This window comes from Bidens hawaiensis, unplaced genomic scaffold (assembly GCF_021521415.1).
Source record: "Bidens hawaiensis isolate Kalapana, Puna unplaced genomic scaffold, B.hawaiensis_p1.1 tig00008566_1, whole genome shotgun sequence".
Lineage (NCBI taxonomy): Eukaryota > Viridiplantae > Streptophyta > Magnoliopsida > Asterales > Asteraceae > Bidens > Bidens hawaiensis.
The window spans coordinates 183,224-196,770 of NW_027491617.1; the positions used below are offsets into that span (position 1 = coordinate 183,224).

Below are 13,547 nucleotides of genomic sequence, written 5' to 3' on the forward strand. Positions count from 1 at the left end.
ACACTTGCACAAGTGTAAATAAAACTTTGTGTGCACTTTTGCTATAGAATTTGTGACTTAAAAGAACATAGAAAATGCCGATTTTCTATGAAAATCTCAGGAAATTTCAAGATCTTGAAACCCCTAATTTGGCAATCAAGTTTCGAAAAGAACCGAGAAACATTATCTATCCATTTCCAACAATATTTGGCATAGAAAATTAAATGACTTAGTTTCTAGTAGTGATAACCATTAATATTACGAGGACTGGCCGGGGACTAAGAGAAGAGATGTGTGAAATCAACGATGGAATTTTCACTAGCCGGAATCCATTAATAATTATGGCAACTAACCAGTTGTGTAAAACAACGGAGCTTGTGATGGGCATAAATTAATCCCTAGTTATATAGCAACTATTTCTATTACACGTTTATTTCCGTCGCACATATTTTCACTTTTTATTTTATGTTTTATGTTAATGGAGTTGATTCGAGAGGTAACATAATCTTATTTGGATCAACTAGTGAGAGTAAATGAGGCAAATCAAGGGCTTTATGCGAAATAGCATAAGCTTCTCCGTCATACCGAGGCTATCTTCTCTCGACTTTCATACTATTTTATTCTTTGATATTATTATATGTGTTTTTTGAAAAAAAAATTTATTTGGGGTACCCTCCTTTTGTATGCATCACAATAAGGGCCGTCATCATTGCCATTGCCATTGCCATTTGCCAGCTACTTAGCTAGGCGTTTATTTATTTTTGTACTGCATGAGTTATGCCACCTATCCAATTACAATTTTTGAAGTTTTCTTGATCAATTTCTGTTGGTTAGAAACCAATTAGCTTCTAGCATGTAGTTTTGGATGAAATAAACTCCTAGGGTCTAGTAAGACCAAGAGTAGTTAGAATGAGTTTAGTTAACCAAAAATAATGTCATGTAGGAACTGGGATATTAACTAACTAAATAACTCATAAATCATGTATAGTGTAGGGGCTTTAACTAACCAAGTTTATAATCAAATTGCTTTTTATAAATTTACGAATGAATGATTCCGATTGGTTGAAGTTGATTGTGGTCCCACTGCTTTGAGCCTCTTTGCTTGTTAAGGCATTAGCGCCCCAAGACCTCCGAAGGTTGTAGTGATGGTGGCGTTATTCCTTAGTGATGTGGCGGGAACATAGGTTTTGGCACCCACAACACTCAGAGGTTAAAATGTAAGTCTTGGACATCAATAAATATATGTATTTAAGAAGGAACATGCAGGTTCAGGTGTCTTGAAAGAACATAAGTTACCGCATATGACCTTACCGATATGTAAATGATCGACTTAGTTAAAATATCTCATGCTAGCTAAAAGCAATATTGATCTGTATTGTGCTTTGTGACTATGTTGAGCATTGCTATTTGAGATCGAGAAAGTGACATATGTATGCCATGCGCCCTATATTGACTTATCTAACCAGAAAATATGATGCCACATTATATTATGTAGCCACTTATTCTGCATATACAAAGTGGTCACTAAATCTTGGTTATAAATACACTAAATGTCATATAGCAAATCAATAAAGGCATAGCTTAATTATCTAGAACATTATTAGCCGTATTCTCTTCAGGGTCTTGTACTCTTGTTCTTGTTCTCCACACTTAATAATGGCTAACAAGAATGGAGTTGAGTGGAGTATTAGAGTGGACGATGGATCAACAATGGTGCTTGAGCACGAGCACAAGCATGGAGGGATGCGATTAAAGAGTTTGATTGTTCGGTTTGTGACGAGAGTGTGGATGTTTGTGAAGAAGGCATGGGATTTAGGGGTTGATGACCCTAGAAAAATTTTCCATTGCCTTAAAGTTGGGGTGGCTTTAATGGTTGTTTCTTTGTTTTGTTACATGAGACCTTTGTATGATGGTGTTGGTGGAAGTGCCATTTGGGCGGTTATGACCGTTGTCGTCGTCTTCGAATATACTGTTGGTAGGTATTTGATTCAAAACCAATATACTTTAAGAGAAACATGCTAATGTGTATAAACATTGTAGGTGGAACTTTGTACAAGTGTTTGAACAGAACTTGTGCCACTTCTCTTGCTGCACTTGGGATTCATTGGATTGCTAGTCACACTAGCCACCAACTTGAGCCATATATTATGGGGATTTCCCTCTTCATATTAGGTAACTTACAAAAGTCATATTATAAAATTTTGTCTATCAATAAACATATATCCTAAGTTTAGGGGCTGTTTGGTTAATTCAGATCTGAATAAGTCAAATCTGTATGAGCATCTGTCACATTCAGCAACAACAATAAGTCTGAATGATTCAAACCTAATTTTAACCATTCAAATGTTTTTCTGTTTGAAACCAAACAGTCTGAAGTCTGAAGGAAACATCTGAATGGTTCCATTCAAATGTAAACAAACAGCCCCTTAGTTTCACAAACTAATGATTTTCTTAACAGCTTCCGCTACAACGTTTTCAAGATTTATCCCAGTAGTGAAAGCTAGGTTCGACTATGGATGCACCATCTTCATTCTTACATACAGCCTAGTCGCATTGTCGGGGTACCGTGTTGATCATCTCCTACACATGGCTCATGAAAGGTTATCAACCATAATCATAGGGACTTGTTTGTGCATTATAACTAGCATGGTTGTTTTTCCTGTTTGGGCGGGTTTAGAGCTCCATCGTCTTGTCTCGCATAACATGGATATGCTTGCAAAATCCCTAGATTGTAAGTACTTCAAACATGCATGCAAATAACATCATTACAAGTTACATGATTTTAGTCTTTTACCATCTCTTAAACAACATTATTTTCTTATGAAGGCTGTGTAGCTGATTATTTTTGTTGCGGTGACGAGGAATCTAAGAAAAGTTTACAAAGTTATAAATGTGTGTTGAATTCAAAAGCCTCCGAAGAATCCATGGCAAACTTTGCTCGATGGGAGCCCGCACATGGGCGTTTCAATTTCCGACACCCATGGAAAAATTACCTTAAAATAGGCGCATCGTCACGTAGTTGTGCTTATTGCATTGAAACATTAACTAGTTGCTTGGCATCCAAGAATCAGGTGAATCCTTATATCTGATCTATTCAAATATTGTCACCTTTTATACACGAAGCCGAATATTAATAAACACATAAACACGCTTTCATGGTTGTAAACATAGGTCCCGGAATTAATAAAGAACCATCTTGAAACATCATGCATGAATCTAAGCACAACTTCATCGAATGTCATAAGAGAACTAGCAACAACTGTAAGCACGATGACAAGATCGGCAAAGATAAACATGATGGCTAAAGATATGAACCACACAGTTCGTGAACTACAAAGTGACTTAAACTCCCTTCTAGATTTGCTAATCCAACCACATTATCATGAAGAGAAAAATGAGCTGAGTGAAATTATAGTAATGCCAGAAGTCATACCGCTAATGAGTTTTGCATCTTTATTAATTGAAACCGCTTCTAGGATAGAAGAACATATGATGAAAGCAGTGGAAGAGTTGGCAGAAAAGGCTCGGTTTAAACAACCAGAAAATGAAGTAAAACTCTAAAAAAATATCATATAGCTAACAAGATTGTGTTAGTCGATCAACTCATTACATCGAGTGGGTTCGTTTATTTTATGTTTTTCGTTACTTGTCTAGTTCTTGAATAATGGCGTTGAGCTTTGTTACATTTGTGATATGCATTGAATAACCATAGCCTTGTTACTATGCAAGTTACTTAAAAATGTTAATGATAATCATTTTGATAGTTATCAAATATCCAAGAGTCGCGTCTGTTAGTTTCGTTTATATAAACGCAATTTCATATCAGTTTCAATAAAGTTTGAAGAACAATTACATAGTTTAAATGTGATTACATTTACAACTATGGTGTCCAAGAGCAAATACTGGATTATCATTCGATCAGAAAGCATTCGATCAAGAACCGGCCAAGAGATTGTTTCCAGTGAAGAACATGTGATCGTTTTTCGACGAGTATAAGTATATACAACCTTGATGACATGTTTTCTGATGTAATTTAATAATTTTATAACATAAATACATCCTGATACACCCAACATAGGCAGTTCCTTGTTATTTTAGTTCCATTTTTATTCTTCTTATGGCAAGAGTATTAATTTCGTTTTATATATACATACTTTTAATCGAAGATTAATTTATAATGTAACATCCCGAAATTTTTAATTAAATATATTTGGAGAATTAACTACGAATGTTTTGTTTTAGATGTAGCAAGAATATGTGAGAATGAGAGGGAGTATTATGTGTTGATAAATGCTAAGAGCATTTTCAGTCCGTTCTTTATAAATATATGTAAGTGTGGGTTTTGTAGATTATATGGTACATCGTCTTTCAACGAGCATAAGTATATATACAATGGTTATGTATTTCCTTATAGAAGTTAATAAGTTGGTAACATAATTAAACACGCCATGATGCACCTAGCGCAGGCAACTCCTCGTTGCTTTAGTTTCGTTTTTGTTCTTATATAGATAGTTGTGTACTGATTTTGTATATATACATGTGTTACAAACTTACAATTAAGTGAAAACTTATTAGTTTTGAAAGTAGTATATAAATATGAATATGAATATGAATCTGTCATATGAGCAACTAGCAAATGCTTATAAGTATAACTAAACGTAGCACATACAAGGACATGTTCTAAATAATTTCTCTACATAATTAAGTCTAGTTAGATAATTAAACACATATGTAAGCTCACTGCTACTTGAAGCATTTGAAATCAAAGTTTTATTGCTAATGGATCAAGAATAGTAATTTTAGTCATGTTCAACAGGTCATGAATAGTAATGTTATCATCCCACTTTTATGAATGTTATTTCTAAACGACTTACTTTTGCTATCTAAAAAGGGCTAGCGACGTAGTTTGTTGTCCGTTTGCCTTCTGGTCATTGATTATTAATGGACGATGCACAATTTACTAGCCCATCAAATTTAACTCAAGCCCAGTGGATTGTAGTTGTAGCCCGTGATATACGATTTACTTCTTTACTTGGTATTGCTAGATTTCAACAATCATTAATTTTGAGATTTTTTTCATTTTTTATTCTTAGATTTTACTTCACAAATCACCCATTTGTCTCAAATCTATTGATATAAAGCTTTGAAGTTTGAACTTCACTATACTACAAGCCCATAAACATTAGGCTTGATCGATAAGGATGCAAAATGTGTGTGTCTAACCTTCCTAACTTCGTTAACTTTGTGCATACTCTTTCTTTTTTACATCAACGTCAAATCTCTTTCCCTAAATAAAAATTTTATTATTTTATATATAGAGGTTACATTAACCTTGAGAACTTGCATATCATCTTCATCTTCCTTTGGCTTCATTAGCCAGAGAAAGTCGTACTCCCTCTAGTGACGGATAGTCGGATGAAAAATTTATTATAGGTATATATATGTTAAAATTCCAATCGACCACGATGAAATTTTGACGTCAAACTTCTTTCGACCCATGTGAATTTTTTTCCTGTGTCCATCACTGCTCCATCCTCCCCTTCCCTATCTCGCACACCCATCAAGAGAATTGTCACATAGGCCTTCCCTTCTCCATCTTTCAACTCCTTGCAGCCAAATAATAAAAGTGTATTTATAAGTTTTAACACTAAACAAATATTTGAGTGAGTTTTACTTTAAACGTGTAGAAATAATATAAAGTGGTTTCAAATTTAAAAAATTAAGAAAACCAATTTGGCTCTCATTTTGAAACCAAGCTAAATTCAAAAGCTAGTTTTGAAAAGAAAGTAAATTTAATAACAAAATTCAAATTTTTCGGAGCCGTCCATGAATGCATGATGGTGATGGGATTGGGCCTTAACATAATAAAATTCAATTAAATTTTACTTTATTCATTTGAATTATTCAAATAATTGTAAATTGGTGATATTGATATTTATCTCTCACTGGTACCCCAAATTGAAAATATTAAACACACATTTTTTATGTATTAAAGTCATTTTATGCGTGGTTTTTAAGAGCCATTATTTGGGAAGTATTCTTACTTTAATTAACGTTGTTAAGACCCTATGTGACATATCGCTAAACTTAACTTATCCAATTAACGTTGTTAGGGTATTTGGAGCCAAGCAAATACCTTACCAAATTCACATGCCACCTACTAAAATATGCAAACCGAATGGCCAAACCAAATCAATAGAGATGGAAGCCGAATGAACACGTAAAAGCCGATTAAACATTCACAATTGGTTCCACCAAACCAATTCTCCAACTTGAGGTGTCACGGCGCTTTTGACGAGCAACCAGATCAAACCGAAGCCCCTTGCAGATGCCGCCCTTAGCACCCTTATATCAACATGCCATTCTTTTTAAAACAAGCAGTGCCCACATAGATGATAAAATTACTATTTATGTATTAAAAAGCAACTTTTACACTATCACATAATTACAATTCATTTTTTTATCTAAATTTTGTTCGTATTTTAACGTCTTAACTTGCGAGTCAACGTGTCCAACATGCATGAACAGTTTAAATGTTTTCAAATTTGTTTGTGATACGTGGTAACAATCCCATCATAAAGTACGATTTAGAATGCTAGTTAGACTATGTGTAGTGAATGGGCTACAAAATGGGGTCATTTTATGCCATGTGACGCTCAATCAGTAAATAGTGAGTTTTTGTTTTAACGGTGTAATGATGTTGTAGCCCTATATACATACATACATACATACATACATAGGGTTGTTCACGAGTTGAGCCCGAGTTGAGCCAGGGTGATTTCGAGCTCGGACTTGAAATTAAACGTGGCAACTCAACTAAGACTCTAGCTCGATTTTGAAGTTAAACGAGATTAAGATCGATCCAACGAGCCGAGCCATGATCGAGCCGATCCTAGGTCAATTTTGGCTCGGTTACAAAAATGAGTCAACTCACCTCAGGATGTTTCAAATCAAGTTTTTTTCGCTAGTTTTATTCGAGCTTTTATCGAGCGAGCCACGAGCCCGAGCTTCGAGACTCGAGCTTTTTGAATAGCCCTATATATATCACACACATAATATATATAATAATAATAAAAACAAAACACAAACCGGCGACAAATTTTAGTCGCCCTCCTCATTATCGCCGGTTTTATCATCCCGGGACGGTGTTGTCGCCCCTCATCGCCCTAGATTTACCGCACGCTACATATAATCTTAAGGGGGAGGGGTGGTGGATGTGATGCAATTTCTCATCACACACCCCACCCAATCAAATGGTGCCACATCACCAACATCAAATCCATCACGTACATGTGATGGATTTTTACTAGGGGTGGTGTGTGATAGGAATATTTTTGTTTTTGTTTTGTTATTTTGTTTTTTTGCAACTTTAAAAAATAAAACAATATTTTACTAGAACTTAAGAAATAAAAACAATAATTTACTAAAACATAATTCAACTTAAAAATTATAAATAAAAATTAAAAGTTACAATAAACATTTACCCCATCCCATCTGAAATATAACTTGAAAACAAGAAGAAAAAAAATTGTATTTTACTCTAATGTTATTTATTGTAACTATTTACCTACTCCATTCACTTCCTCCACGTGGTAATGAAGTACATCATTCGTGTTCAAAATTTAAACAATGTTGACATGTTGTTAGGTTAGGTGGCTCTTCATCAAATATTCAAATCCTCTATTTCTATTTTATATTATATTCTCTTCATTTCATATTATTTTCCCTCCATAATAATAATATCTCCAATGGAACACAATCCCTCCGATGCCATCCATGTTCCACTTCTGTTGTCGTCCTACTCGTCCTCTGAGCCACCAGAGGACGACAACTCACCTATAGAACAGGTCGCGTTGACCGTACCTACAACAGACGACACAACACTCCCAGTACTCACATTCCGCATGTGGGTACTGGGAACGTTGTCCTGCGTCATGTTGTCGTTCCTGAACCAATTCTTCTGGTTCAGGACCGAACCACTCAGCATCACCGCGATCTCTGTCCAGATCGCGGTGGTGCCACTTGGCCGCCTAATGGAGGCCAAGATAACCGACCGTGTGTTCTTTAAAGGCACACGGTGGGAGTTTACTATGAACCCTGGGCCGTTTAATGTTAAGGAGCATGTGTTGATCACGATATTTGCGAATTCAGGTGCGGTTACGGTGTATGCGATTCATGTGGTTACGGGTGTGAAGATTTTTTATAAACAACATGTGAGTTTCTTTGTGTCACTCATTGTTGTTCTCACAACTCAGGTAAATTTCATTTTTATTAAATACGAATATCGTGAGAATCAAATAGAGTAATTATATAGTAATTATGTAATTAAATCATAGAGTAATTATGTTAATTACTTGATTTTCACAATTAGCACGTTAATTTCATTTGTATGCTAACTTTCACCTAAGTTTTCAAATGTTAGGAGTGTGCATGCAATCGAAAATATCAATATGAAATAGCCGACCCGAAGGTTATGTTTTCGTAAAAACTAAACTTTCGGTTTCGGTTTTATGTGTAGCTAAAACCCAAAAAATTCGAATTGAACCGAACTAATAAATTTTTGTTTTTATTTTAAATTTTAAATAATTTGTAATAGTGTAATTTATAGTTTAACCCAAATAAATTAACTACTTGCTAATAAAAATCTTTTTTGTACAATTGTTCAAATGGCAAAACCCAAAAATCCGAAATCAAACCGGACCCAAACAAAAACGGAAGACCGAAACTGAATGGTTTTAAATAACTTATAACCTAAGATTTCGGTTTTTGGTTTGGTTCTAGCCCAAAACCGAACCATGCACAATTGCACACTCCTGTTAAGTCTGGCTCATAGAGATCAATGGTTAATCGGTTATTCAGTTTTTTTAATTTTGCAACGGGTGTGGTGATGATGTGACGGTTTAAATGTGGTAGCTGCTAGGGTTTGGTTGGGCTGGAATATCCAGAAGGTATCTAGTGGAGCCAGCTGAGATGTGGTGGCCATCCAATCTTGTTCAAGTTTCTTTGTTTAGGTAACTACATATTTTTATTTTTATTTTTTTCAAAAAATTCAAATTCATTTTCAAAAATTCTATTTTTCAAAATAATGTTTTGTGAATGTATCTAAAGTAACCAATAATGTTTTTTTTTAAATGATACCAAAGACCAAACCAAAAAGATGTTTGTCACCTTGTTGGCCCACTACATGTTTCACGTGTAATACATAATGTGTCAAATTTGTGACATCATTAATATTCTCTCTTTTTATATTAAGAAACAAAAACATCTCGACTTGATGTTTTATGGAAAGGGCACAATGATTTAACAAGATGATATGTGTTTAGTCAAGAGAGGGTCTTGAAGTAAATGGAAAGGTTGCTGCTTTATAACCTATTGATCTTAAGGTCATGGGTTTAAGCCTTGAAAATAACTTATTGCACAAAAATGCAGGGTAAGACTGCATATAATAGATCGCAAAGCTAGTGCACACGCCCTTTATATATATGTTTGGCCAACCCAAAATTAAGTAGTTTTTTTTTTTCATTTATTTTCCTCTCACCAAATATGATTAAAAATTAGAGAATCAAGTAAAAGAGAATGGTTGATTTCATTTATTTTCCTCACATTTATTAGATTTTTTTCATATAATATAATATGAACTAGTTATAATTTTGGATACTAGTTGCATGTAGACAAGCTATGACATGTGTAATATTTTTTCCTTTAAAATACTAAATGATATTGGTTGCATGTAGACAGGCTTTGTAGTTTGTAATTTTTTTGTTTGCGAAAAAAGTCATTTAAGTATTTAACTTCTTGGAAAAAAATTTAAATTCTTGGAAAAGAAAATGTAAAGTTTTATTTATGTAAAGCTTTAAAAGTTTATATTCATTATTTTGGTTAAAATGATAAATGTGCAATAAACAATGCAAAAATAGTTAACGAAGATATCAATAATATTGTAATTAATTGTAATTTGTTATATAAATTTAGTAAAAACTGAATACTACAATTTATTTATTTTTTTAACAAAACAAGCTTTTTTTTAAAATTAAATCACCTTGTTCAGGTTTGAACCTAAGTTCTCACAACCCGATCACGAAACTAATTATGTGATGTACTCGAACAGGGCATTGCACGAGAAAGAAAAACGACCCAAAGGCGGATTGACACGAACCCAATTCTTTCTAATCGCATTCACATGTAGTTTTGCATACTACATTTTCCCGGGTTACCTTTTCCAAATGTTAACCTCACTCTCATGGGTCTGCTGGATCTTCCCATCATCAATCATGGCCCAAAAAATCGGGTCGGGGCTTCACGGGCTCGGTATAGGTGCTATTGGGCTAGACTGGTCCAGCATTTCTGCTTACCTTGGAAGCCCATTAGCAAGCCCATGGTTTGCCACAGCCAATGTTGCTGCTGGCTTCTTCTTGGTTATGTATGTGATCACTCCCCTTGCTTATTGGTTCAATGCATATAATGCGAAAAACTTCCCGATTTTTTCGGATGGCTTGTTCACAGCCGATGGCCAGGAGTATAATATTACAACGATCGTTGACTCGAATTTTCACTTTGATAATGATGCTTATCAACAACAAGGGCCTTTGTATCTTAGCACGTTTTTCGCTATGACTTATGGGGTTGGCTTTGCGGCTCTTTCGTCCATGGTGGTTCATGTGTTTCTCTTCCATGGAAGGTATGTTAAACTTCACATGTGAACTATATCAAGAATTTCTTTAAAAATTGGTACTTTAAAATAATGTGATTACATAGGACTATAGGAGTATTATTTTGAAACATTTTTATAAAGACAGAATTACATATTTTGTCCTTTAAACATACACGATTTATGGACCAGGTCCTTTAAAAAGTTTATTTGCATGTGGTGTCATTAACATGGCATGTTTGTTTGATTTTCGTCCTTTTGACTAACGGCATCCAAAACCCCCGTTAAGTCTCAGCATGCGATGACATTTAAGTCTTTTTTATGCATACTATTTAAGTATTTATAATTTAAAAACAAATTAAATATTATTATTAAAAAAAACTAAATAAAAATATGTTAAACAAAAACCCCGTTAAGTCTTGACATGTTTGGATTTAACTGAGTTTTTGAATGACGGTTAGTGTAAAGGACAAAAAACAAACGTATATTGTCATATACCCGAAAATAAACTTTTTAAAGGGCATTATCCATAAATCGCATATATTTAAATGACAAAATTTGTAATTCTGTCTTTTATAAATAGAAGGTGGCATACAACTTTTTTTTAGTTTTCATTTAACATTTAATTTAATTTTCTCAAATACCATGTAGTATATCTAATGTATTTAGTAAATCTAAATACAACTTTTTTTTTATTATTATAAAATGTGTTGTAAAATGTTTCAAAAGGTACCCCATGTAATCGTATTCTTTCAACTTTATACATCTATTAACAACAAATAATGAAATAAATCCTATATGAAGTTAACGAGTCGATTTGGGTGTGTTTTACCTCAAACGAGTCATAGTAACCGTTGAACCCGAACTCAACTAGTTTGTTTGTGTGGCATATATTGTAGGGAGATATGGGAGCAAAGCAAGTCAAGTTTCAAAGAGAAAAAAGTGGACATACACACTAGACTAATGAGCAAGTATAAGCAAGTGCCCGAATGGTGGTTTTGGTGCATACTTTTTGTAAACATATCATTAACGATATTCACGTGTGAATATTACAACGAGCAACTTCAGTTGCCATGGTGGGGTGTCGTTTTAGCTTGTGCGATCGCAGTATTCTTCACTCTCCCTATCGGCGTTCTCACCGCCATCACTAACCAAGTAATATTAAATATTCATCTTTTTTAAATAAATTTGTTAGCTTATAAAATTCTAAATTAACTATAAGGTGTGATTTTAATCATTTTAGGCCCCGGGTTTGAACATTATAACCGAATATATAATCGGGTACATATATCCGGGATATCCGGTTGCTAACATGTGCTTCAAGGTGTATGGTTACATTAGCATGACACAAGCAATTACTTTCCTTCAAGATTTCAAGCTTGGTCATTACATGAAGATACCGCCTCGATCAATGTTCATGGCACAAATAGTTGGAACCATAATTGCGGCTCTAGTGTACTTGTGCACCGCGTGGTGGTTATTGGAGACGATTCCAAACATATGTGACTCGTCATCTGACGTCTGGACATGTCCCGGGGACCATGTGTTCTATGATGCATCGGTTATTTGGGGTTTGATTGGGCCTCGAAAGATCTTTGGAGATCAAGGAACTTATACCATGATCAATTGGGCTTTTCTTATAGGAGCGATAGCTCCTGTGTTGGTCTGGCTAGCCCATAGGGCTTTCCCTGACCAACATTGGATCACACTGATAAATATGCCAGTGTTGATTGGTGCTACGGGGAATATGCCGCCGGCTACAGCTGTGAATTACACGGCTTGGATATTTGTTGGGTTTTTATCGGGATTTGTGATGTTTCGATATAGGCCTGAGTTATGGCAAAGGCATAATTATGTGTTGTCGGGTGCGTTGGATGCAGGGTTGGCGTTTATGGGTGTGTTGTTGTACCTTTGTTTGGGTTTGGAGGATATTGGTTTGTATTGGTGGGGGAATGATCTTGACGGGTGCCCTTACGCGTCTTGTCCTACGGCTCCTGGGGTTTTCGTCGAGGGTTGTCCCGCTTTGGCATTTTGAATCCGTTTGCCTTTTACTTTTATATAAAGAGTGACGCTGGTAAAAATTTTGGATCCGTCACTGATTTTGTGGTTGGATTTTCTTGCTCAACCGCATACGTTACTTTATATTAAAACACATGGTCGATGTGGCTGCTCACCACCATCATGTTTCTAAGATTCTGTGTTGCTTGTATGTCGTTATTTCCTGTCTAAGGCTTCGATTGTTTCGATTCTGTTTTGGTTAGTTTATGATTCTTGTATTACTCAGCTGCTTGCTGGCTTGTTTCTCTACATTAATTCATATATATATATATATATCTTGTTAACAAACTTTTTTTAAGTAGACTCACTAATTCTTGATTTCAAGATTGAAATATGATGTGTAGGCTATTGAAGTGAATAAAAAAAAATCAATAATAGACAACAAATGGAAACTTATTGTAATGTTTTATATAGATTGCCAATCCAGTATTAATTACTTATAGCTAAAATTAGAGGTGTGAAAAATGGAGGTGCCAATCCAGTATTAATTACACTGGGTGGGTATCGGTTTCAGATTTGGTCAACAAAATCAATAACCGGGTCGGAGCCAGTTCCAGATTTGGTCAACAAAGCAAAAAACCGGGTCAAGTGGGAACTGCCTTCGGCTATGGTCGGATTTTTTACTGGTTATGTCAGATTTTTATCGTTGTTTGGCCGGGCAGGTCAGGGTTTTGACCTGGCAAAGGGGGAAGTGTGTTGTAAAAATTCCGATTAATCGCTAGTCTCAACGCCAACGACTTGTCACCAATTAATCCCGATTTACCAAAAAGCGTTCAAAATTTATACATAAATTTGGAATTTATAATATTTGAAAATTTACTTATAAATTCCAAACCGATTAATCGATAGTCCCTACTCCCTA

The 13,547-nt window shown here is 34.9% G+C and overlaps 2 protein-coding genes across 2 annotated transcripts; both read left to right on the top strand.

Annotated features, from left to right (window-relative positions):
* Nucleotides 1-1,635: 1,635 nt before the first annotated feature.
* Nucleotides 1,636-3,540, top strand: LOC143529503 (aluminum-activated malate transporter 10-like). The gene is made up of 5 exons (XM_077025281.1): nt 1,636-1,954; nt 2,020-2,151; nt 2,438-2,710; nt 2,806-3,050; nt 3,151-3,540. The coding sequence occupies exons 1-5, from the start codon at nt 1,636-1,638 to the stop codon at nt 3,538-3,540; spliced, it is 1,359 nt and encodes a 452-aa protein (XP_076881396.1).
* A 4,196-nt stretch (nt 3,541-7,736) lies between these two features.
* LOC143529504 (oligopeptide transporter 7-like) lies at nt 7,737-12,759 on the top strand. Its single transcript, XM_077025282.1, has 5 exons — nt 7,737-8,234; nt 8,893-8,990; nt 10,088-10,657; nt 11,527-11,782; nt 11,871-12,759. The coding sequence occupies exons 1-5, from the start codon at nt 7,884-7,886 to the stop codon at nt 12,660-12,662; spliced, it is 2,067 nt and encodes a 688-aa protein (XP_076881397.1). The 5' UTR covers nt 7,737-7,883; the 3' UTR covers nt 12,663-12,759.
* Nucleotides 12,760-13,547: the final 788 nt, after the last annotated feature.

What these genes read in the sequence shown, in the direction of transcription:
- LOC143529504 (XM_077025282.1), top strand. Translation starts at nt 7,884, where the DNA reads ATGTGGGTACTGGGAACGTTGTCCTGCGTCATGTTGTCGTTCCTGAAC. An exon ending in GTTCAAGTTTCTTTGTTTAG is followed by an intron (nt 8,991 to 10,087) that starts GTAACTACATAT and finishes GTACTCGAACAG; the next exon opens with GGCATTGCACGAGAAAGAAA. An exon ending in GTGTTTCTCTTCCATGGAAG is followed by an intron (nt 10,658 to 11,526) that starts GTATGTTAAACT and finishes CATATATTGTAG; the next exon opens with GGAGATATGGGAGCAAAGCA.
- LOC143529503 (XM_077025281.1), top strand. Translation starts at nt 1,636, where the DNA reads ATGGCTAACAAGAATGGAGTTGAGTGGAGTATTAGAGTGGACGATGGA. An exon ending in GCTTGCAAAATCCCTAGATT is followed by an intron (nt 2,711 to 2,805) that starts GTAAGTACTTCA and finishes TTTCTTATGAAG; the next exon opens with GCTGTGTAGCTGATTATTTT. An exon ending in GCTTGGCATCCAAGAATCAG is followed by an intron (nt 3,051 to 3,150) that starts GTGAATCCTTAT and finishes TTGTAAACATAG; the next exon opens with GTCCCGGAATTAATAAAGAA.